Source organism: Lemur catta, chromosome 15 (genome assembly GCF_020740605.2).
Source record: "Lemur catta isolate mLemCat1 chromosome 15, mLemCat1.pri, whole genome shotgun sequence".
Taxonomy (NCBI): domain Eukaryota; kingdom Metazoa; phylum Chordata; class Mammalia; order Primates; family Lemuridae; genus Lemur; species Lemur catta.
This window is the reverse complement of record NC_059142.1, coordinates 14,621,660-14,647,929: the sequence shown is the minus strand read 5'-3', so window position 1 is coordinate 14,647,929 and position 26,270 is coordinate 14,621,660. Positions and strand designations below refer to the sequence as shown.

At 36.7% G+C, this 26,270-nt stretch overlaps 1 protein-coding gene and 1 long non-coding RNA gene across 3 annotated transcripts in view; one reads left to right on the top strand and one right to left on the bottom strand.

Moving 5' to 3' along the window:
• LOC123620629 overlaps positions 1-26,270 on the top strand; it is a 69,296-nt gene that overhangs the window by 23,618 nt on the left and 19,408 nt on the right. The gene's annotated exons all lie outside the window — the stretch shown is intronic.
• The window catches only part of ANKFY1 (ankyrin repeat and FYVE domain containing 1), an 89,942-nt gene that overhangs the window by 48,390 nt on the left and 15,282 nt on the right, over positions 1-26,270 (bottom strand). For both annotated transcript variants that reach the window (XM_045526042.1, XM_045526043.1), the window contains exons 2-3: positions 18,937-19,129; positions 13,558-13,676 (exon numbers count right to left, since the gene is read on the bottom strand). In XM_045526042.1, coding sequence (XP_045381998.1) covers positions 13,558-13,676; positions 18,937-19,129 — 312 coding nt within the window. The remainder of the gene's footprint in view (positions 1-13,557; positions 13,677-18,936; positions 19,130-26,270) is intronic.

The window sequence follows — 26,270 nt, the reverse complement described above, 5'->3', positions numbered from 1 at the left end:
CCAGGTTCACTTCTGGCTGTTCAAAGGGAAGCCAATACACTGAGACAGCACGGGTTAAAGCAGGGAAAGTTTAATACTACAGGAACCCTTGCAAGGAGATGGGAGGAAATTCTCAAATCTGTCTCCCTGGGAATTTGGGGAGAAAGGGTTTTTAAAGACGGTTTGATGGGCAAAGGGCTAGGCAACTAGATCTGCTGATTGGCTGGGTTTAGGGTGGAATCATAAGAGTGTAGAAATTGTCTTCTTTGTTGAGTCTGTTCTTGGGTGGGGGTCACAAGACCAGTTGAGTCAGTTCCTCGGTATGGGCCACTGGTCTGGGTGGGTCAGTCATTTCACTGGAATGCAGAGCCCAGAAGACATCTCTAAAACTAGCCTTAGGTTTCACAAAGGTGATGTTATCTATGGGAGCAATGAAGAAAGCTAAGAATCTTTATTACCATCAGCTGTATGACTCCTGAGTAGTAAGCAACTATAGGAAAGCAAGCTAGGGAACAATGGCTGGTTATATATACATTTTAAGTATGCCTGTACCTTTGCAGAGTTCAGGCCCCTACCACAGTTCCCACTTTGTGGCCCTTTATTAATTTTATAAAGGGCAGTTTCATCAGTAGGCCCAGCACACAAGCTAGGAAAATCTGTGACTTCAAGGATGAAAAGAAAAACACCCAAATTTCTGACTTTGTTTCACTGCAGTCCAGAATGCATGTAAACACACTTTGGAGAACTTGAGATTTTCCATGTGGCCTGGTTCTTTTTTGTTGTTGTTGTTTGTTTGTTTGTTTTGAGACAGAGTCTTGCTCTGTCACCCAGGCTAGCGTGCCATGGCATCAGCCTAGCTCACAGCAACCTCAAACTCCTGGGCTCAAGTGATCCTTCTGCCTCAGTCTCCCCAGTAGTTGAGACTACAGGAGCGTGCCACTGCGCCCAGCTAATTTTTTCTATTTTCAGTAGAGACGGGGTTTTACTCTTGCTCAGGCTGGTCTCGAACTCTTGAGCTCAAAAAATCCTCCCACCTTAGCCTCCCAGAATGCTAGGATTATAGGTGTGAGCCACCTTGCCCAGCCTGGTTTTTTGTTTTGTTTTGATTTTAAATAAATGTTTTATAAGACAATTGAAAAGAATAGGAATAAACTTATCTGTATGCAATTAACCATTAAATGAAACATACTGAGTAAATTAATTTTGCTTTGTAAATCCTCTTAATCTGTCAAAAGTTGAGAAAGGTGTTTTGAATCTCCCCCCTTAATTAAACTCTCTTTTAGTTTCATAAAATTAAAACTTGGTAGACTGCATATTTTATTAATAAAAACATCCTCTTCAATCAGTTTAAGAAGGTACCCTAAAATATAACCTCTTGGAAATAAAATTAAACCCCAAACCACACTTCTAAATAATCCTTGAGTCAAAAATAAACAAAAGGACAGTGGTTCTACTTCTGTTATGGCAGCATAACAATCCATCTCATTTTAATCGATTATGGCCAAAAACTCTTGGACAAAGCAAAAAACAACTACCTGAGGATTTGGAAAAGTAAACAAAAGCAGGTAAACTGCGGAGGGAGGCAAAACTTGAAGAAGCAACCACACTGAATGAGTTTCCCAAATTTTTTTTTCTTTGATGGCACCCCCTGAGGATGAACTCCAGTAAAGATGCAGAACTGCCTCAGCGACCCTGGCAATGGCAAAAACTCCTTCTTTCTGGCCAGATGAACCAGGAAAAAGAGCCCCAGGGGACCAAATAGTAAAGGAGAGAATTCCTGAGTAAGAGAGCCAGAGAAGGAAATCTCCTAACTCTGTAAATGAGCCCACACAAGTGTCAGGCTCACCTCTAAGCCACTCTCACTCAAGGAACAGTCCCAATCCAGCTTTAAGAACTGGAAAGTATTAAACATCTACCCACAGAAGGTATAACAGAACTTGCAGTCTGGATTTAAAGATACTAAACATTTTCCAGAAGTTTAACAGAACATATGACAATGTCCAGGGTAAAATCCAAAATTATTTGACACAGAAAAGAACCAGGAAAATGTGACCATTTCTCAAGGGAAAAGACAATCAATCAACAGATGCCAACCGTGGGATGAGCCAGATGTTGGATTTATCTAAGACTTGAAAGCTTTAAGTGTAACTATGCTCCAAGAGTTAAAGGAAAATAAACTTGAAATGAAAAGGTAACTTTTTCAGCAGATAAACTATAAAATATAAAAAAGAACAAATGGAAATTTCAGAACTGGAAAATACTACATGTGTAATAAAAACTCACTCAATAGGCTCAATAGCAGAAAGAAGGGGCAGCAGAAAAGTTAGTGAACTTGTAGATCAATAGAAATTACCCAAACTGAAGACAGAGGGGAAAAAAGATTGAAGAGACAGATAAACTAACTCAAGGAGACCTGTGGGATAGTAACAAAAGGTCTAGCATATGTTTCATTTGAGTGCCAGAAGAGAGATGAAAGAGATTGGAGAAGAACAATAGTTGAAGATATGGTGCTCAAGAACTTTCTCATTTGGTGAAAAGCATAAGTTTATAGATTCAAGATTAGTGAACTCCAAATAAGAAAATCATATCTAAACACATAATCAAACTGCTGAAAATGAGCCATAAAGAAAAAGTCTTAATCAGCTCACATCCGTTAGGATGGCTACTATCAAAAAAACAGAAAATAACAAGTGTCAGTGAGGATGTGGAGAAGTAAGAACCCTGGGCACTGTTGGTGGGAATGTAAAATGGTGCAGTAGCTATGGAAAACAGTGTGGCAGTTCCTCAAAAACTTAAAAATAAAACTACCATATGATCCAGCAATTCTACTTCTGGGTATATATCCAAAAGAATTGAAAGCAGAGTCTCAGATAGCTGTACACCCATGTTTATATTTATAGCAGCATCATTTCACACAATAGCCAAAAGGTGGAAGCAACCCAAACATCCACAGATGGATAATAATGGATCCTAATGGATAAATGCAGTATATGGACACAATGGAATATTCAGCATTTAAAAGGAAGGAAATTCTAACACATGTTATGATATGAATCAACCTTGAGGACATAATGCTAAGTGAAAGAAGCCAGTCACAAAAAGACAAAGCCATACGATTCCACTTACACGAGGTATCTAAAGTAGTCAAAATCACAGAAATAGAAATTTCTATGATTGTCAGAGGCTGGGGACAGGGAGAATGGGGAATTGTTTAATGGGTACAGTTTGCAAGATGAAATAGCTCTGCAGAATGATTGCAAAGCAATGTGAATATACTTAACACTACTGAACTCTACACTTAAAAATGTTTAAGGTGGCAAATTTTATGTTATGTGCATTTTATCACAATTAAAAAAAAAATTTTTTAAGGAAGGAAAAAAATCTTAAAAGCAACTAGAGAAAAATGACACATTACATACAGAGGAAAGATTCCAACAACCACAGATTTCTTATCAGAAACCATGGAACCCAGGACACAGTAGAATAACATCTTTAAAGTTCTGAAAAAAAAGAAAGAACTGTTAACCTAGGTTTCTACATCCAGCAACAATATCTTTTACAAATGAAGGTAAAATAAAGACATCCTCAGATAAAGCAAGAGAATTTGTCAGCAGTAGACTTTCTCTATAGGAAATGCTAAAGGAAGTTTTTTAGGCTGAAGGAAAATTTTCCCCAGAGGGAAATCTGGATCTTCAAGAATGAAAGAACAGCAGAAATGGAAATATCTTAGTAAATATCAAAGACTTTTTATTCTCTTAAGTCTGCTAAAGTATATACAACTGTAAAAAGCAAAACCTAAAACATTGGTGGGATTTTCAATGCATGTAGATACAATGTGTATGACAACTATAACATAAAGGTCAGTGATGGAGGTCTTAAAGGGACCTGTATGGCACATGGTTTTTACATTTTACATGATGTAGTTCAATAGACTACAGACGACAGATTACAAATATACTATAAAAGGTTAGGGATGTGTGTGTATAAATTGATAAACAGTTAGAAATTCCTACAGTAGTGGTTCTCAACCAGAGCTGATTTTGCCACCAAAGAGATATCTGGAAATATTTGAAAATATTTTTCCTTGCCAAAACTGGGGGATGGATAGTGGCATCCAGTGGGTAGAGGCCAGGGATACTGCTACATAGCCTACAGTAAACAGGAAAGCTCCCAGGACAAACGGAAACTCAAAATGTCAACAGTGCTGAGGTTAAGGAACTTTGCCCTAGATCAACACCAAACAATAATGCAAAGAGATAGAGTCAGAAAGTCAATGGATTAATTAAAATGGAATACTAAATATTCAAATTATCCAAAAGAAGGCAAAAAAAAAAAAAAAAAGAACATGGTGGGGGGGGGACAAATAGTGAAAAAAATGATAGCCTTCATCATAAAAATAATCACATTAAATATTAATGGTTTAAACACTTCAATTAAAAAGCAAAGATTTAAAAAGCAAGACCTTACTATATGCAGCTCCGAAGGGACACACTTTAAATACAAAGTCACAGCAGGTGAGGGATGAAAAATTACCTATGGGGTACAATGTACACTACTCAAGTGATGGATACACCAAAAGCCCAGACTCCATCACTAAACAATACATACATGTACCAGAATTCAACTTGTACCGCTAAATCTATTAAAATAAAAAAGAAATAAAGTCACGGGTAAGTTAAAAAAAATAAATGGAAAAGCTGATTCTTTGAAAAGATAATAAAATTGGGAAACTCCTAACTAGACTAATCAGGGAAGACAGGGAACATAAATCACCAATACCAGAAATGAAAGAGGAGTTACTGCTACAGATATTAAAAGGATAATAAGAGAAAACTGCAAACAACTTAATACTAATTCAACAATTCAGATGAAATGGACAAGTTTCTGAAAAATATAACTTGCCAAAACTGACACAGAAGAAAAAAAATCTGAAGCCTCATATCTATGAAAGAAATTTGTTTTCAAAAACCTTTCCAAAAAGCAAACTCCAGTCTCAAGATTATTTCAGTGGTGAATGTTATCAAACATTCAAGAAATAAACAGTAACACCAATCTTAGAAAACCTTTCCAAAAAATAGAGAATGAGGGGTCAAATAGAGAATGAGGCCTCATTAAATGAGGCCTGCATAACCCTAATATAATAGTAAAATCTGACAGAGACATTACAACAAAAAAGAAAATTACTTATCAATATCCCTCATGACTACTGACATAAAAATCCTTAACCAAATATTAGCAAACAGGATCCAACAATATATATGCAAAAGGATCATCCATAATGATCAAGTAAGTTTTATCCCAGGAATATAAGCTTAGTTTAACATTTGTAATTCATCATATTAACAGCATAAAAAAGAAAAATTATATAATTTCAGTAGACATAAAAGAAAGTGGCAAAATTCAAAACCAATTCATATAACTTGTCTCAGAAGAAACTAGGAATATTCAAATTGATAACGCACATATTCGGTCATTAAATATGAAATGTCCGATTTTGAATCCAAAGTATAGTTTATTATATCTCAAGCAAGAAGCAGTACAATTAATCAAAGTATGCACCTAAACTATCTACACAGTTTTGCCATCTTATCGGTAGCTTATTTATGTCAGCAGCAAAGAAGCCTAGGGAATGAGTGGCAATGAAATCACAAAATGCGTTTTCTATAGCTTGGTGAGAATTGAATATTTTTCCTTGCAAGAAGTGGTCCAAAGCCTAGAAGAAGTGGTAGTCAGTTGGTACAAGGTCTGGTGAATATGGTAGATGACAAAGAGTTTTCAAGTCCACCCTCTGTAGTTTGAGCAGCATTGCTTGTGCAGCATGTGGATGAGCACTGTCTTGCAAGAAGATTGGTCTGTCCCTATTGACCAATCTTAGCTGCTTAATCACAAGCATCCTCATCATGTTGTCCAACTGGTTGCAGTAGACATCAGCTGTAAACACTTGACCAGGTTTCATGAAACTGTAGTGGATAATATCAACACTGGACCACCAAACAGATACTATTAGCTTTTTTTGGTGAATATTCAGATTCGGACTGTGTTTCGGCAATTCCTCTCTATCCAACTATTGTGCTGAAAGCTTGCGATTATCAAAAAGAATCCATTTTTCATCACATGTAACAATAGAGTGTAGAAATGGTTTGCCTTTATGACATAACAGCAAAGAAAGGCAAGCTTCGAGATAATTTCTCTTCTGATGCTCATTTAATTTATGCAATACCCATCTATCCAGCTTCTTTACCTTGCTGATTTGTTTAAAATGGTCCAATACTATTGGAATAGTAACGTCAAACCTTGCTGCTAATTCATGCATAGGTTGAGAAGGATTGGCTTCCACTACAGCTTTCAGCTCATCATTATTCACCTTGGTCTCAGGTCACCCACATGGCTCATTTTCAAGATTAAAATCATCAGAACAGAACCTCTGGAACCATCGACATACTATGTGTTCATTAGCCACATCCTTCCCAAATACTTCACTGACATTTTGAGCTGTCTGCGCTGCACTGGTTCCATGAAGGAACTCATATTCGAAAATAATATGAATTTTTGACTTACTCATGGCTTCACAAAAATTGCTCTAAAAAATTTTTGAAAGATAATCACAAGCCAAAAACTATGCATTTGAAAGAATGAGGATGTACCTTCACAATAAAAATAAAACAAGGAGTGTCAAAGTGAAAATGTCAGAGATACCAATTGTGAAACAGTACTTAAGGAAATCGGACATTTCATACTTAATGACCCAATATATGAAAAACCTACAATATATACATAATGATAAAATATCTCATTGTTTCTCCCTGAGATCAGGAACAAGGCAAGGATGCTTGCTTTCAGACAAATAACTTGTATCCAAATTATATGCAGAACTCTTAAAACTAAATACCAAGAAGACATACAACCCAAATTTAAAAGGGCAAAAGATGTGAACAAATACTTCATAAAAGAAGATATACAAATGCTCAGTAACACAATAAAAATGCTCATCATCATTCATTATCAGGGGAATGCAAATAAAACCACAACACACTCTATATCCATTAGAATGGCTAAAATTATAAATAAAAACAAAACAACCTGACCATACCAAGTGTTAGTAAGGATGTGGAGCAACTGAAACTGTTATATACACTGTTGGTGGGAATGTAAAATGGTACATCCATTTGAGAAAACAGTTTGGTAGTTTCCTAACATTAAACAGTCCCTCCTAGATATCGATATTTACCCAAAAGAAACAAAAACATACGTCTACACAAAGACTTTACCCAACTGAACATAGTAATTTTATTTCTAATAGCCAAAAACCAGAAAGAACACAAATGTCCATCAATAGGTAAATGAAAAAAAATGTGATATTTTGATACAATGGAACACTATTCAGCAATAACAAGGAATGAATAATTAAAACACACAACAACATACTGAGATGAATCCCAAAATCTTTATGGTAAAAGAAGTGAAAAGAAGCCAGACAAAAGGCACTATTATGCTTTATGATTCCATTTTTATAAATCCTAGAAAATGCAAACTAATCTATAATGCCTGAAAGAGATCAGTTATTGCTTGAAGATATAGATGGAAAAAGGGGTGAACTGCAAAGTAACATGAGGAAACACTTAGGGAGATGGAAATGTCTGTTACCTTGAGTGTGGTGACGGTTTCACAGGTGTATTCGTATGCCAAAACTAATCCAATTGTACACTTTCAATAAGAACAGTTTACTGTACTTCCATTATACTGCAATAAAGACAGAGGAAAAAGAAACCCAGGCAGCACAGCATTACAGTTAATGGCACACATTCTGCAGCCAAACTGCCTGGGTTCAAACCCCGGCTCTGACATTTACTAGCTGTGAGACCTGCCAAGTTATTTAAAATTGCTGTGCTGTTCTAAAATGGGAATAAACAATAGTACTCACCTCAAGGTGTTGTTCTAGAGATAAATGAGTTAATACACGTAAAGCACTCAGAACACTACCACCACATAGTAACTGCTATATAAAAATTTGCTATTATTACAATAGACTATTTTAGAAATTAATCACAAAGAAAACAGTAGCTATCAAAATATCTGTGATGCAGCCTGATTCATACTACAAAAAAGCCAGTCTTATACTTAATAGAAAATGAGACAAAAGATAATCATTGAATTGACTAAACATAAAAATTAAAAGAACAATTCATCAACCCAAACCAAATCTCAAATAAGCCAACACAAAGACAAACTTAGCATAACCAAAGAGCGGTGAGAAAAACACACGAAAGCAGTATCAGGATTAAGTAAAGGGATATAACCACAGAAAAAAAAGATTTTTTTTTCTAAGAGAATCTTTGCAAGCAGGACTCAGCTGTTGGGCAGAAGGCCACAAGGCTGTTTGAGTGTCCTCATGACGTGGCAGCAATACCCTCAAAGTGAACAATCCAAAAGAGAACAAGGAGGAAGCCACAATACTTTTGATGAACCCGATGCTCAAGTAACATGCTGTCACTTCTACCACAAGCTTATACTTAAGAGGAGGGTAATATGAATCCACCCTGGAAGGGAAGAATATCAGAGAATTTGTGAGCATATTTTAAACCTACCATGGATGTCATCAAAAGGATCATACAGTGATCCAATATTGCAACTGAACAACCTTGAGCTAGTAGTTCATACAGTATCCATTAGATGTGGAGTATTACCATGCTTCTCTTGAAAATTTAAAGTATCACATAGTTCTCTGTGAGTTTGCTAAAGCACCTTGGAATGCCTCAGCACAGAGTCTGGGAAACTATGCTCTTTCCACTGCACATAGCACAACCCCTCCAGGTGGGGCTTCAGTGCACAGCTTTCCTAACCAGAACGTTAAGGAGGAAAGTAGGATATTTTCTGCTCTTTGAAATGGTTTGACACTACCCAAGACATATTCCAGGAGAGCTGAATGACTCATACCCTAAGCTCTTGTGCCAAAGAACCATAAGATCTTTGCATGAGAAACCATGAAAGAAACTCTAGCTTCAAAATAGCCATTCTAATGCACCGGAACCTCTCATAGTGTTAGCTGCTTTTGGTAAAGTGCTACAGAGAGGCTATAAACAAATCATTTCGCCTAAGCAAACTGCTTTACTTTACAAAGAAGTAAATATAGTTTTCTCCTCCAGGACTCAAGATTTGTTATACTGTGTTGACCTAATAGTCATTTTCTTTCTCGTCTCCATTGATCAATCAAATCTTTATAAACTTAGATCTTTTTTTCTTTACTTTTTATTAAGGTATAGTTGATAAATAAAAATTGCATATATTTATAGTGCATGTGATGTTTTATATATGCATACATCACAAAATGGTTAAATCAAGCTAATTAACATATCGCCTCACACACTTAAATGTATCCTGACACTTAATAAGAAATAAAAAACAAATCTGTACTTTTACTTTGTATTTTAAAATAATTTCAGACAGAGGAAAGTTGCAAGAGTATTCCCATACACTCTTTACCACATCTTCCCCTAATGTTAACATTTTACATAACCATAGTACAATTATAAAAATTGGGTAATTAGGTAATACATACAATACTATTAACTAATTAAAGACCCTATTTTGCCAATTTTGCCAATAATGTTCTTTTTATGGTCCAGAATCCAATCAAGGATTCCACACTACATTCAGGTGTTTTATCTCCTTAGTCTTCCCCAATCTGCAATAGTTTCTAAGTCTCTCTTGTCTTTCCTGACCTTGAGATACTTGATAACACTGGCTGGTCAATTTGGGCTTGTTTAAGGTGTTCTCATGATTAGACTGAGGTTTAGCATTTATGGCAAGAATCCTACAGGAGTGATAATGTCTTTATCAGTGCATCACATCAGGCATAAAACATTTTACTTTTTTGAATGAGGTATGATTTAACAAAAGTTTTGTATATCCAAATACTTATTAAATTTTTTGTTTTTAATTCTTATGGGTACATAAGAGTTGTATATCCAAATACTTGTTAAATACTTGGTATATAATACCTGTTGTATTTCATCAACATGTGCTAAAATTCTTATAATTAACAGCATAATTAAAGTTGTGTTTGTTTTGAAGTTTAAGAAATACCAATTAGCCAAGAACTTCAAAAGAAAATTATAGAGCTTAGAAAGTCAGTATTTCTAAGAATGTAGGTTCCATGCAAGCAAGAATTTAAGTTTGTTCACTGTTATATCAGTGAACCTTGAAAAGTGCCTGCCACTCAACATTTGTTATATAAAGGGAATAATTTTGAAAAAGAAAACACCAGTAAATTCACAAAATGATTTTATCAAGTCTGTTAGTGTAGAAAAAAGTTCAACCATTTAAAACATAGCTTTTATGCTATTTATACACTTGTTTACAAGAGCCTATTTCCAATCTCCCTCACATTGTTGGCCAGGCATGCAGTGTTAGTGCTTCCAGGTATCACATAACATAAGTTTCCCCGCCAGTTTCAGCTGCTACAACCCCAGATTTAGGCAATCACACATACACCCAGGCAATGAGCAGGACTGCTAGGCAAAACAAGCAATTAAACACCAAAGATCCACATATGCCACTACCACCTTCCACCTCTCCTCCATGACACACTTCAAAAATAACTTTCATAAAGAAAAGTAATAATGCCACAGGTTCTGTTATCAGCTATCTTGGTAGGTACCTGATCTACCAAAGCCACAAAAACCATTTGCTTTGAAGTGGATCACTCCTGAAAGCAAACTTTACAGTAGGATCAAAACATGCTTATTATTTACAACTGGAGGAGAGTCTAGGGACATTTAAAGACATTACTATTTCCTAAACTCAGAAAACTTCGTGACTTACAGTGAAGCAATCTTGTGGCCAGATAGCACGGAGTTAAAGCCATTCTGAAATGTTTTGATGTACTAAAAAAGTTCAGTGTAAAGCAAACTTTTAAATTTAATGTTTAAATTAGACTTTTTATATCTTAAGGCAATTTTCTGTGTTACATATTTTTGTTTGGTCTGGAAAGCAGTCATATTTTATTTTTCCCCACTCTTATTCATTTTATTTCACAATTACAAATAAAACTATGATGAACATCAATGCTGTCTGAATTACCTATGACAGTTATCCCAGAAGTCAGATAATGAGGTTAAAAAAAAAAAGTAAGAATATTTCACAGCTGCCTAATTGCTTTCTAAAACTGTCATACCCACTTACAATGTCACTGGCAAAGGGCAAGAGTACCAATTTCAAGGGCCTTACAAGTACTGGGCTCATTAATTTTTTATTATATAGCTATCTAAAGCTTATTCTTAACATTTTTCTAACAAAGCTGAATGTTTTCCATATATTTAATATCTCTTCTAGTTTTTTTAAGCAATCTGTTCATGTAATCAAGATCTTATCATACATTTTATGAAGAACACCACATGATCTAATGGGCTTTAAAAGCTATCCTTGAAGATTACAGGGCTTAAAGGAAAAAAAAGCTATCCATAATAATTTTATATATGAGGTCAAAGACATTTGGCTTCAAAACATTATACTTAAAAAAAAAAAAACAACAGTCTGGGCCCTGTGGTTCACATCTGTAATCCCAGCACTTTGGGAGAGCAAGATGGGAGGATCACTTGAGGCCAGGAGTTTGAGACCAGCCTGGGCGACATGGTGAGACCCTGACTCTACAAACAATACAAAAATTAGCCAGGCATGGTGGCCGGTACCTGTAGTCCCAGCTACTCAGGAGGCTGAGACAGGAGGATAGCTTGAGCTCAGGAGTTTGAGGTTGCAGTGAGCTACTATGATACCACTGCACTCTAGCTTGGGCAACAGAACAAGACCCTGTCTCAAAAAAATCAAACCAAAACAAAAAAAGAAAACTCTGAGATTTCAGTCATGTGGACTGGCGCCCTTCCAATAAAGACTGTTACCTCATCAGATGTTTTAGTTATAGGCATGCATGCATATGCACATGTGTATCTGTATTTACATGTGTATCTGTATTTACAACTTTTAGTTATGGACCTCAAGTTAAACCCTAGAAATTATCATGAAGAGAGAGACATGTGTTTTCCTAAATCCATGAGATAAATGCTTATCCTTTACAACACTACTCAGGTGTTAGCCACCTCTGAAACTTCCTTATCAGTCCAACTTAGTCTCTTCTCTACCTTATACATATATATATATATATATATATATATATAAAGACAATTATGTGACTGTATTTATAGCCCTGGTCTGAAATGATTTGTCAATAGCCTGTTTCCTCCAGCAGAGGATGGGCTCTGTATGTCAGGGACCATGTTATAATCATCTCTGTTCCCAGCACTGTACATAAAAAACAGAACCCTCTGAAGTGCTGAACCTTTTGAACAAAGATATAATTCAGCAGAATTTTCACACAGCCAATCACTTCTGCAAATACAGTCATGAGCCACATGACAACATTTCAGTCAACAACAGACCACATACACAATGGTGGTCCCATAAGGTTACAACACCGTATTTTTACTGTTCCTTTTCTATGTTTAGATATACAAATACTTAGCATTATGTTACAATTGCCTATAGTATTCAGTATAATAACATGCTGTACAGGTTCACTGTATGTTTAATACTGTATAGCAGTATTGTAGACTATACCATCTAGATTTGTGTAAATACCCTCTGATGTTTGTACAATGAAGAAACTGCCTAAGGATGCATTTGTCAGAATGTGTATCCCCATCGTTAAGAGACACATGACTGTACCTCACATTTTAATACCTATTCTCCTCACCATGTTATAATTCTCATGAATATTAATGGCAGAATTATATTAAGCTTTGCTTTTTGCTCTTTTTTTTTTCCAACAGCAATTAGGCACATACTAAATGAAAATGCAATTTTAGGGTCAACTTTTGAAAATGACTGTTCTTACGTTCACTTACCACCATATCTACTCAAATTCTACAAAATATAATGTAACATAAAACAAATAATAACATTAAATAGCCCAAGGCACCTCTTAAAATTCTTTTTTAAAAATTAGATTTTATTGCATATATTTAAATTATACATGTTATGAGATACATAAGTAGTAAAATGGTTACCACAGTGAAACAAATTAACATATCCACCATCACACAGTGACCCATACTCATTAAAATTCTGAAGACTAATGGTCATCCTTCGATGTTTCAGAAAGAATATTGTTATTCTTCAGAGTAACCTGTTACTTCTCAGATCACGTAGACCAGAAAAAGTACTTTGACATGTATTATTACATTTTTAAGTAACTTGACAGCAGGACCTTTTCTTGGATTGGAGGAAAAAAATTTTCTGCACACAAATCCATATTTATAACATATGGTTATATGAAATGAGCTTATGGGAACATATTTATATGTAAGTTGTAAGAACATTATAGACACTGAATATTTATGATTTGTTAGCCAGATATTAAACAGAAGCATCCACAAAGTACAACCTACTGATTCACTAATAATTTAACAAGTCATGGTCACCATCTATTGATAAAAAAAGTATTCTACTTTCATGAAAACACAAATATTTCAAAATGACAAGTTCTTTTGCTGGCAGTTTTGTGTCCCAGATCAGTCAAAGGCTCACCTGACAGGTCCAGCTCCTCAGTGGAAGACAAATTGGCCAGACTCCAGCTGTCACTGCGGGCTGCCAGGACAAACTTGTGAGCACTGATGTGCCTGCCCCCAACCTTTATCTTCAGATCACTAATGAAGAAAAATAGCCACAGATATAAAAAGAAAAATGTCATCATACTAGGTATAGTCAGAATTCAAAGCTGATAAATACATGAGTATTGATTGATCAACATGTATCTGCAAAACGATTCACAGCAAAATTATGTCATTTTTTGTATCAAATCAGGGTAATTGGGGTACCCATCACCTTGTTCATTTACCATTTCTCTGTGTTAGGAACATTCCAATTTGACTCTTTTAGTTATTTTAAAGTATACCCTAACTTATTGTTGATTATAGTCATTTTGTTATGCTATCAAATACTATTCATTCTATCTAATTATCTAACTATATTTTCGTACCCATTAATCATCTCCACTTTATCCCCACCTCCCTACCACCCTTCCCAGCCTTTGGTATCCATCATTCTACTCTCTGTCTCCATAAGATCAACTGCTTTTAATATTTAGTTCCCACATATGAGTGAGAACATGTGAGGTTTGTCTTTCTGTGCTTGGCTTATTTTACCTAACATAATGTTCTCCAGTTCCATCCATGTTGTTGCAAATGATAGGAGTTCATTCTTTTTTTATGGCTATATCATATCACATTGTGCATATGTACCACAATTTCTTTATCCATTCATCTGTTGATGGACATTTAGGTTGATTCCAAATTTTGGCTATTCTGAATAGCCAAGATTGTGTTGCAATAAACATGGGAGTGCAGATATCTTTCTGATATACTGAATTCCCTACTTTTGAATGTATACCCAGCAGTGGGATTGCTGGGTCATATAGTAATTCTATTTTCAGTTTCCTGAGGAACCTCTATACTGTTCTCCAGAGTAGTTGCACTAATTTACATTCCCACCAACAGTGTACGAGGGTTCCCCTTTCTCTACATCCTCACCAGTATTTGTGGCAAAATTATTTCTGTATGCTAGGAATGAATTCTGATGGGTCATATTGCTAATATGTTGTTAGAAATTTTTCTATTTCTAAACTTGTAGCTTTAATTCACATAGACTGCTCTGCTTTCAAATACATCTTCTAATAGGATTCTTTCAACTACATCTTCTAATGGGATTCTTATGGTGGTGAACCTACAAGTAGGATGATTAATATTCATATAAAGGCCGGGCGAGGTGGCTCACGCCTGTAATCCTAGCACTCTGGGAGGCTGAGGCGGGTGGATCGCTAGAGGTCAGGAGTTTGAGACCAGCCTGAGCAAGAGTGAGACCCCCGTCTCTACTAAAAATAGAAAGAAATTATCTGGCCAACTAAAATATATATAGAAAAAATTAGCCAGGCATGGTGGCGCATGCCTGTAGTCCCAGCTACTCGGGAGGCTGAGGCAGGAGGATCGCTTAAGCCCAGCAGTTTGAGGTTGCTGTGAGCTAGGCTGACGCCACGGCACTCACTCTAGCCCAGGCAACAGAGCGAGACTCTGTCTCAAAAAAAAAATATTCATATAAAGAGTAAAAAATATTTTTTGTAGAATAAATCGAGGTAAATCATCAAGGGAAGAAAGATGGAAAGCTTAAAGACTGTGATGACAGCTCTGAGACTACAGTACTGCTACACTCCACAGTAATGCTCAAGCAAGGTTACACAGAAAAACTATGAACAAATTAGCTTTGACAAAGCAGTCAAGAATATGAAACTCAAAACCTGGACTCCAATTTTCACTAGAAACATTCAGACCTAATATTGACCATTTTTTTACTCAACCATTTATAAAGAATGGGGTGGGAAGAAATCTTTCTTTTCAAAACATGTTTCTATATTTATGATACACCATTACATAAAAGAGCTTCCCGAAAAGATATTTATGTTTAACTCTGAAATGTCAAGCGCTAAGGGAGGAGAGCATCTGGGCAGTTAACAAAAACGTCAAGATGACCCACTGGGCTGACACATGTGCCATATGGCTATTCTGGCAACAATCCAGTCATTAATTATCATCATCCTGCTTGTATTTAAGTTATTTATTTTCATATTTCCCTTAAAATTATTTATTAGGTTGGAAAGCCATTAGAAACTAAATACATAAAAACTATTACACAAAAAAAGAAAAGAAAAAATACTATTACATGAATTAACCCATCCACTTAAAAGGAGACCCAAATAGAATACTGATTCTATATAATGCTTGATACAGATACATTTTACCCCACAAAAGTATTGTCTAGAACACACTTAATAATCACTTAAGAAGATCAGCAATTCCAGTTCTATTAAAGACCAAGTCGTAACTAATTATATTAGAGAACAAGATTAATAGACTATTTATTATTTCAAATTAACTATTGCCATAGAACATTATTCATCAATAATAGAATATTCTATTTAAAACAGAACATAAAACTGTCTCAAATCACATCCTGTGATAGTTTTAAAAATTTAATGAAAACAGGAAGCTATCTACAAAGCACAAATAAATTTTAAACTCTAAATACACTTATAAAGTATCAGATTCTAATAAATAGATTTTCACTGCACTGTTTCAGTACATGTCCAACTTTTGGCCACAAAATTATAAAAATAAGGGTTTCTAGAAAATTCACAAATGTCAGGTCAAAATTTTTTCTATCTTTTGTAGTCCAACATACCAGAGAGAAATACAGACAAGGATTTCATTAATAATTTCTAATTATAATTTTTAAAAACACAAATCAAAAATGGAAAATCTGACAAATAAAGTCCATAAGGACTCTATGCAGAAACAATTAAGGGCCTACTAATTTTTTTAACTTCATTCCAGTCAATTAAAGGATTATTTCTTTTTAAAATATGGAAACCATCTTAGCACATCCAGGGCACTAAAAAAAAAAAAAAGGAAACCAGGATGCTGTTACTGAAGAGGAGGATAAATAAAGACTTTCTTGTTAGAGTTTCTTTAACACTTCAATAGAAAAAACTATAAGCTTAGTTGATAAAAGAATGAATACAGTAAAAAAGCATATATAGCCAACATTTTTAACTTCCTTATGGGACAAAAGTCTTCTAATGAACTTATGCAAATGTACCAGTTCCTTCCACATTTCTCAACTTAAAACTTTAAAAACCTACATGTCAGTCACTTCAGTTACTGAGATGTGTATAAAAATACTATTTAAATTCTTTAACAAAATGCATGCTATGGGATAATTTTTTTTCCTATCTTAGTAAAAGATGTCTGCTTGAGAAATTGACTTTCCAATTTCAGGTACCCCAACTCAAGGGCTCAGTCCCCTGTGAAGGTTCTATTCCCCACATGATACCCAACTGTAGATAACATAGGGTTTCAACCTTCTTTAGATAAAGGGCAGGTTTTAGAAGCTAGAGAAAGACCCACTGGTATTGTAAGATCGTACCACAACTGACTCGGTAAAAAGTGACCAGAAAAGGAAATTGCCCAGTCTCATTCCCACTGTTTCCTAGAAAAACTACATCATAATGAATGCAAAATAAAATTACTTATCAATTGATAAGTAACTGAGAAAGTAAATGATGAGAGTTCTAACAGGGAAGAGCCTCACAGAGTAGGAGATGTGTCTGTAACAGAAATAAGTCAGGTTTCACTGGATCAGGAGGAAACAAAGTTTTCACTTGTCCATGAAAAAAGAGGGAGGAAAAAACCATTAACTATATTTTACAAGAAACTACATCTATTCAATTTATGGAACTGTCCTTTACTGTTCTTTATTTCCTTTCTTTTGGTATTAGATGTTTCTTTCTTTTAGAAATGCTTAAGATGGTAGATGGTAGTTCTGGATTTTGAGTTGTTTTGTTTTTTGGGTTTTTTTTTGTATTTTTAAAAATTTTAATTACCTGAAACTTTAGAAGGAATTGATGTATTTTAAATGTCATAATTTATTTGGAAATCTCACTGAGTCTTATCTAGTCCAAGAATCCATCTCCCTATTAGCCCAAATCCTTCCTTCTGTGTATATTCACATTTATGTTGCTTTTCCATATCCACCATATCCCAATTCAGTCCCTTATCATTTCTGGTCTGAATTAAATGCAACAACATCACAGGTACTCTCTCTTTACTATTTAACCTATATGACATCACCAGATTAATCTTCCTAAAACATTCCTTTGATTATGAGAGTCCTAAAACTCAAAAATACTCTGCTCTGCACTTCCCAGAGGATCAAGTCCAGACTCTTCACCTCAGCATCCCAAGGCAATCCATTCTATCTTTTCCACCTCTCCCGCTGCTCCCCTACATGCACATGTACCCAAAACTGGCCCCCCTCACTGTCCTCTAAGCCCTCTGTATTTTCTCATCTTTGAGACTTTTCTCTACTGATATCACTATCTTTACCTATTAAATCCCACCCTTTGGCCAGGCATAGGTAGCTCATGCCTGTAATCCTAGCACTCTGGGAGGCTGAGGCAGGAGGATTGCTTGAGATCAGTAGTTTGAGACTAGCCTCAGCAAGAGAAAGACCCCATCTCTACTAAAAATAGAAAGAAATCAGTTGGCCAACTAAAAATAGAAAAAAATTAGCTAGGCATGGTGGCGCATGCCTGTAGTCCCAGCTACTCGGGAGGCTGAGGCGGGAGGATCGATTGGGCCCAGGACTTTGAGGTTGCTGTGAGCTAGGCTGATGCCACAGCACTGTAGCCTGGGCAACAGAGCAAGATTCTGTCTCAAAAAAACAAACAAACAAAAAAAAAACTTAAAAATAAATAAAAATCCCACCCTTTGACATCTACCTCAAAACTCAGTAACAGCTAACAATTGAGCACTTACTATGTGCCATGCACTGTTGAAAAGGCTTCACATATATTAATATTTATTAATATAATCCTCAAAACAACACTCAGGTAAGTAGTAGTAGTAGCCCCATTTTATACATAAGGAACCTGAGACATGTCACAGAGATCCAGGCCACATAGCTAGTTAAGTGGCCAGCTGAGCTTCTAACAGAGGCTCCAGAGTCTAGCCTCAACCATCATGCTATACTGCCCACTAGTTCCAAGACTCTTCCTTTGACTATTCCAAGATAAAGTGACCATTCCCCTTTAAATTCCTAGACACGTAAGCCAACTGCAGCCTGCATTAGCAATGCTATCACCATGACTCTGACACTCTTAAGATAAACAGTAAACAAGAGAGACAAAAATCTTGCTGCAACGAGCTTATATTCTAGGGAATAAAGGTTTGCTAATATCCTGATTAGAGGGAAATAAATTTGGGAAGAAAGCCAATGAGAAAGAGCAGTTGTAACGTGGCCCAGAAATAAAGCAAAAAGGCTTGCTTCCCCAAACCAGCCCTGTGTCCAGGAGCTCACCTATACTGCTCCTGCTCATAGAGGTCTGCCACGATCATCAGCAGGCGGCTGATGAAGGACTCATTGCTGCTCTCCTTGTTTGCTTGTGCAGCCAAAAGAGTGCATCTCTTCTCTGTCTCTGCCAATTTCTTCTGCAGCTTAACATACTCTTGCCGGAGAAGCATCAAGTGCTTCTCCAACTTGGCCACCTCCTCTGTAAAGGAAACAAAGAATCAAGTTTATCATGGCAGGTATAGAGCAGACAGCATTCACTATTCCCTCATCCTACAGACGGGAAAGCTACCAAAGTGATGAGCCACATGTTTCTACTGTATCTCAGTGACAGTCCTACAGGATCAAGAATGGCTTTGTTTCAGGGTGCTGGTCACTGGGCCAAGAAGACCATAATGGTATAGGGATTTCTCCTCCCAGAAGCTCAATATTCAATATATGACAACAAAGAGATATACATAAAGATGTTGACAGGCACAAGCCCTATAAATCTTTTACCATAAAGGCAGGAGTTTCAAGAAGAGGCTATCAAAATCACCTAGAAGATTTTTTGGAAGCAAGTCATACTACACAGGTGTGCTGGGGCAGATAAAAAGGTTGAGAACTGCTATATTTGATTCATTAAATTCAACAAATATTTACCCAAGTATCAACTAGGTAACACACTGTACAATGGAAGCAATGCAAAATCAGACATATCTTCCTCAGAGCTTCTAGTCACTGGGAAAAATGAACACAAATCAAATAATTTTTATTATAATTTATAACAATTGCAACAATTAAATTGCTAGAAGGGAAAAACAGAGCTATGAGAGCTTATAAAGAAATTTAATTGGTCAGCTGTGGTGGCTCATGCCTATAATCCTAGCACTTTGGGAGGCCAAGGTAGGAGGATCACTTGAGGCCAAGAGCTCGAGATCAACCTTAGCAAGAGAGAAACCCTATCTCTATAAATAATAGAAAAAAATTAGCTGGGCATGGTGGCACATGCATATAGTCCCAGCTACTCAGAAGGCTGAGGCAGGAGGATCACTTGAGCCTAGGAGCTTGAGTTTGCAGTGAGCTATGATGCCACTGTACTCTTGCCCAGGTGACAGAGTGAGACCATGTCTCAAAAACAAACAAAAAAAGAAAAGAAAGAAAGAAAAAGAAATTTAATTTAGGAGGTCAGGGAAGGTTTCCCTGAGGAAGTAAACAGCTTTGAAATTTCTCTCCACCTTTTTACCAGGGCGCTGGTGTCTTGATAGGGAATGAGATGGGGAATTCATGCAACCACACAAATTGGCACCTTTATAAATAAAGGTCTTTGACTAGAGATCCACAGTCTCCCCACTCTTGACCACCACCACTCCCCAGGGTTCTATCCTTGACCCTCTTCTCAACCTTATGTGCTCCCAAGGCAGACTTGACAAGGTCTCTCGTCTGTGGCTGATACCACAATCTAGGTGCCAGTGATCCACAGATTCATCTCTCTAGTCCAGATCTCTCTTCTTCACTTAATCTACCCATCTTCCCAACAGACAGCTCTCCCTAGCAGCCCATAGGCACCTCAAACTCACTACGCCCAAAACAAAACTTCAAGCAAATCTCTTCCCTCCTGTGGTTCCTCTACTCATAAATGACACTACCATCCATCTCAGTTATCCAAACAAGACATGTGATATCTCCCACTGACTCACACACTTTCAGCCCTACTCCAACACTTTGTCGGCAAAAACTATTGATTTTCCCACTTAAACATTTCAGGGAATCCTTCTTATCTTCTGTACCCCAGTCTCCACCATGACTTTAATTCAGGCTGTCACTCATCTTATTGGATCTCCTACAATGTGAAAGGATTCATGTCAGCATCTCAGAGCCTGACACAGGGCCTGATACACAGGTACTCACTATTTAATCAATTAAGCTAAACAAGTAAAATCCAGCTTTTAAAAAAAGATTTCCTTCCTCTCAGCTTCATCTCTCCCCCACCTGCTGCCCAATAGCTGATTCTTTATAAACATAGAAATAATCAAAAACTGGTTCAAAATCAACACAAGAATGGTTAAATAAAGTAGCACATGAGTTTGAAGTTATAATGCAACCATTAATGTTTTCAAAGAAATATGTAATGTTTTTCTTCTTTTTTTATTTCAGCATATTATGGGGGTACAAAAGTTTAGGTTATGTATATTGCCCATGCCTCCCAACCCCCCACCCCCGAGTCAGAGCTTCAAGCGTGTCCATTCCCCAGACGGTGCACATTGCACTCATTATGTAGGTATACACCCATCCCCTCCCCCCCGCCATCTGTCCAACACCCAATTGGTGTTATTCCCAAATGTGCACTTAGGTGATGATTAGGGGAACCAATTTGCTAGTGAGTACATGTGGTGCTTATTTTTCCATTCTTAGGATACTTCACTTAGTAGAATGGGTTCCAACTCTATCCAGGAGAACATAAGAGATTCTATATCACCGTTATTGCTTATAGCTGAGTAATACTCCATGGTATACATATACCACATTTTACTAATCCACTCATGTATTGATGGGCATTTGGGTTGTTTCCACATCTTTGCGATTGTGAATTGTGCTGCTATAAACATTCGAGTGCAGAAATATGTAATGTTGAATATGCATATTCAAAGAATAACTGTTTAACAGAAAAAAGGCAAGCTACAAAACTAAATATATTTTATAATTCCAACATTATATTTAATAAATATCCACATATAAGAAGAGTAAAAAGACAAACTGAATATCACAAAATATCAGGAGGTCTCACTGAGAGAGGATTTTTCTTCTTTGTACTTTTCTGTATATTTCAGGTATCTATAACCAGTATGTCCTGCTTTCATGATGAGAAAAGGTATTTTAAGAGAAATCTGTTTAGGCTGGGCATGGTGGCTCATGACTGTAATCCTAGCACTCTGGGAAGCCAAGGCAGGAGGATCACTTGAGCTCATGAGTGCAAGACCAGCCTGAGCAAGAGGAAGATCTAGTTTCTACTAAAAACAGAAAAACTAGCTGGGCGTGGTGGTGAGCACCTGTAGTCCCAGCTACTTAGGAGGCTGAGGGAGGAGGATCATTGGAGCCCAGGAGTTTGAGGCTGCTGTGAGCTAGGCTGATGCCACAGAACTCTACTCAGGGCAACAGAGTAAGACTCTGTCTCAAAAAAAAAAAAGAGAGAGAAATCTGTTTAAATACTCATAGACTATCTTCTTCATACATCTAGTAGGGAATTTTTTTTTTCTCTTCTTCTAGAGGTTCCACATTAAATAAATGCCTGGAGACAAAAACTAGATCTAAGTCTCAGATATAAGTCAATATTCCTGGGAAAAGAGATTTGAAAAGCACTTGCAGGATGAAATTTGCTTTTAGCTGCTAAAGTGATCACTGTGCTCACAAGTTACAAATCAGATGAGAATTCCTATAAGAGCTTTTTAAAAAAAATACTCCAATTATTTGGCCTACTATTATATTTAAATCAAACAGTGCTTTAAAAAATGTTGGCTAAACAAAAACGGTACTTACAATGACCCTACTGTAGTATTTTTTAAATCTCAGCAAGTAGAATTTACAGTTACACCAAACCCCTCAGGAAAAATCAGCTCTAAGCTTTTATTCTTTTTTTTTTTTTTTGAGACAGAGTCTCGCTTTGTTGCCTGGGCTAGAGTGAGTGCCGTGGCGTCATCCTAGCTCACAGCAACCTCAAACTCCTGGGCTTAAGCGATCCTACTGCCTCAGCCTCCCGAGTAGCTGGGACTACAGGCATGTGCCACCATGCCCGGCTAATTTTTTCTACATATATTTTTAGTTGGCCAGATAATTTTTATTTCTATTTTTAGTAGAGACGGGGTCTCGTTCAGGCTGGTCTCAAACTCCTGACCTCGAGCGATCCACCCGCCTCGGCCTCCCAGAGGGCTAGGATTACAGGTGTGAGCCACCGCGCCCGGCCTAAGCTTTTATTCTGATGTGACAAAAATACAGAGGTCACTGGTCTTAAAGAGTTATTCACAGTAACTCAGACTAAAGAGCAAAAAAACTGCAACTATTTACCTTGAAGGGGGAGCATTTAACACATGGCTATAAATTCACGCGATGGTACCAAATTTATACTCTTTTCTTTTCTGGATAGAGAGAAATGGAGGTGGTTTGGCCTCTTTGAAGAAAAACTAGCAGTGAATTTCTAGGTATGATAATAGAAAATGGAAAAGAACATACAATTAAGGCTAAAATCCCTTTCAAAAACTTCTAGCAAAACGAATCACTTGTAGCAAAGTCAATCTATGGTGTCAAAAGTCATGATAGTGTTATTTTCATTTATTATTCCTTTAGAGGAACAGCAGGAAAGTGGTAATGAGGAGAGTACACAGGATACCCTCTTTGATAATGGCAACATTCTTTTTCATTTTCACTTAGTGGTGATTACATACATGTTTCATTTCGATAATGCATTGTGCATTGTATGTATGCATGTTATGTTTCAATTAAAAAGTTTTTTAAATTTGATATACACCTGTAGTGGGTTTTGGAGTCAAATTGATGGGGAACCAAATCTTTTAGTAACTAGCTACGGCACCATGGACAAGTTCACCTCTCTGAGCTTTCTTTCTTTATCTGTAAAATAACAGAAAAATGTACTTCATAATGCTGTTGTCAGAATTAAATGATAACTACTGTGACTGTCACATGCACTCAAAATTGCCAGCTCTTCCTCCACCCTCCCTGCATTCCACAGTTATGTAATTATTGGATAAACAGTTTAAACTATTATAACAGATTACACAACTTTTTTTGAGTCATGAAAAGCAGAATGGGATTTAAATGTTTTACTGACCTAAGAACTGAGATTGATCAATTAAGTCATGGAAAATCACTAAGGCATTATCAGAAGTATGAGGTGATGAATAAAAGTAAAAGCAGAAATGGAAAACTGCAAAATACTGAATGAGCTGTCTTAAATAGTGTGTCCCAAGTCTAACATGCTGTAAAAATCACCACTAGTATTCATTTGGAAGAGGTTCAAGTTAGGCTGACCTTAAAAAAAAAACTCTCAAAAGGCATCTCCTAGTCTACCATAGTAAGAAGTCAGTTAATGTCTACAATGGATCAGAAATGGCAGTATAAGCACGATCACTTAAAGGTAAATAGAGAAGAAACAAACGAAAGAGTGGAAAGGACTTAGTTTGGGGAGCAGAGCTGAAGGGTGGGACAAGTAAGGCAAAATTTATTTTGTTGTAAGCCTTGTGGCATTATTTTGAATTTTAAATCTATGTGCATGCACAAAGCAAGTAATTTACGCACATTTTAAAGATTATGGTGAATAACTAGAATTATGAGGAAAAATAATTTTCTAATCCCCAAGTGTTAAGTGTTATGTCACACAACTCTAGGATGGGAAGGGGCCTCAAGATCATCTCTTTTAGTTCAACTCCCAGACAAGGAATCTGAGGACCAGAAAGGGGACAAGCCCATGACCAGCAACCTACCTAACTCTCGCCTCTCAGATCATGCTCTATGACACTGTTCACAGGCTGGCTGCCTGAGAATCACTTAGGCAGTTTGAACTATCTAGAGAGAGGACCCAGATTCACTAGCTCTGGGTGGGGCTGGGAAATACATATTTTTAAAACAGCTCCAGGTATGGGAATTACTGCCCTGGAAAAAAAGTTCAGCCTCTAGCACACACCTCCCCAAGTCGCACACAGGCTGTGGGAACACTACATTTAAACAGAATACCAACTGAATTGCCATTTTTTTTTATTCATTCATACATTTGTTCTTCAAAGATTTTTATCTCTGAAGAAGATAACTGCATAACCTAGTCATTAATCAAAAAATTAAGCACCTATGAAGTGCGAATGTCAAGGTAATAGAAACCATCTTGGCACATGTTTTTAAAAGTTGCAGGATGATAGAGAAGACAGGCAATTAAACAAGCCAATTCAATAACACCTGAAAGCACTCTGCTGGGAGGCAAACGGAGCATGAAGCAAGACTACCTACCTGGTTTAGGCTAGCACAGAGAAAACATAGCAGAAAAGTGGTGTTTTATTTCAAAAGATTTAAATAAAACCTTTAAGTGTTTGTAGCATACTGGATCCGGAAAATACAAACCAAAAAAAAGGCTTCAGTCTTTTATTTTTTTGGTCAGATTCTCCTTTTAAACTAATATCAGTCAACACATCTGTTGAATAGACACAATACACAAGTACTGTACATTTATCTATGAGAAGTACAAATAATTACAACCCCAAACCAAGCCCAGTCCTCCAAGAGCTCACTGACAAAAATGCCTGCTACTACTCACCTGCCATTGCCTAAGGATACCTCATTTTGCTAGGTCAACCTGTTAGTTTCAGAATTGCATCCCACCTACTAAGAGACAGCTTCCAAGTTTTCACAGTGGTAACCTGTAGCTGTAGATTGGAGATTTTTCTTCCACAAAGCAAACTGAACCTTCTAACCTTGGTTTCAATCACATCATATTCTAACGGACTTAAGTATTTTGCTCCTCAAGAGTAACAACACAGTATGACTATAGCTGGCTGGGAAATATCTCTGCATTTCCATTTCACTTAAACTATCAATCTGCAAGTATTTATGAAGTACCAACTAGGGCACTAAGCATTTTGGTAGATTAGGAGTTGCCTCTTCTAGAGTTAAAAGGGCTAACTTGCACCTCTTCCAAACAAATAATGTAGCAATCAAAGCAGTATCAAATGTAGAATCCAGTAGTATCCACAAAGAACTCACAAACAGAGGAGGGGCAAGAACAAAATTAATAGTCATAAAGAGTCTGGATATTCATTTATGTGCTAACATACTGCAACCCTGGTAAAAATTCAAATAGAAGATCAGTGGAAAACCTCAAGGTGAGCTAGAACCAATGGGAGGTAGATGATGGGGAATTATTAGGACATTTGCCTTCAGGAATAGAAAGTTCCTGATTCCTCTATCTAACCCTTCACATGAGGGAGATCCTAAAAGTTCTGTTTCAGCTGTCTTCTCCCTCTCTGCTCTCTCCAGGAAACCCCATACATTTCCTTGGATATCAGTTATACACATGTAATTCCAAAATCTATAGCAATAACCTTAGTCTCTCTACAGAATTCCTGATACAAATTTGTAGTCGCTGCCTGGACACTGACACAAGACATTAATGACAAAGGTAATGAGCAGAGAAGAGGCAAGATAAAAGCAGGGCGGTTTTAGGATGATTTGGGGATCTTACAAAATTACAGATGCCTCCCCACCCAGTACCTTTTGTAGGGGGAAACCCAAAGGATTACAAATGCACTCAAGCAATTTATATGCACATAACAGTGGCACTGTGAATGCCTTATCTGATGCCCATG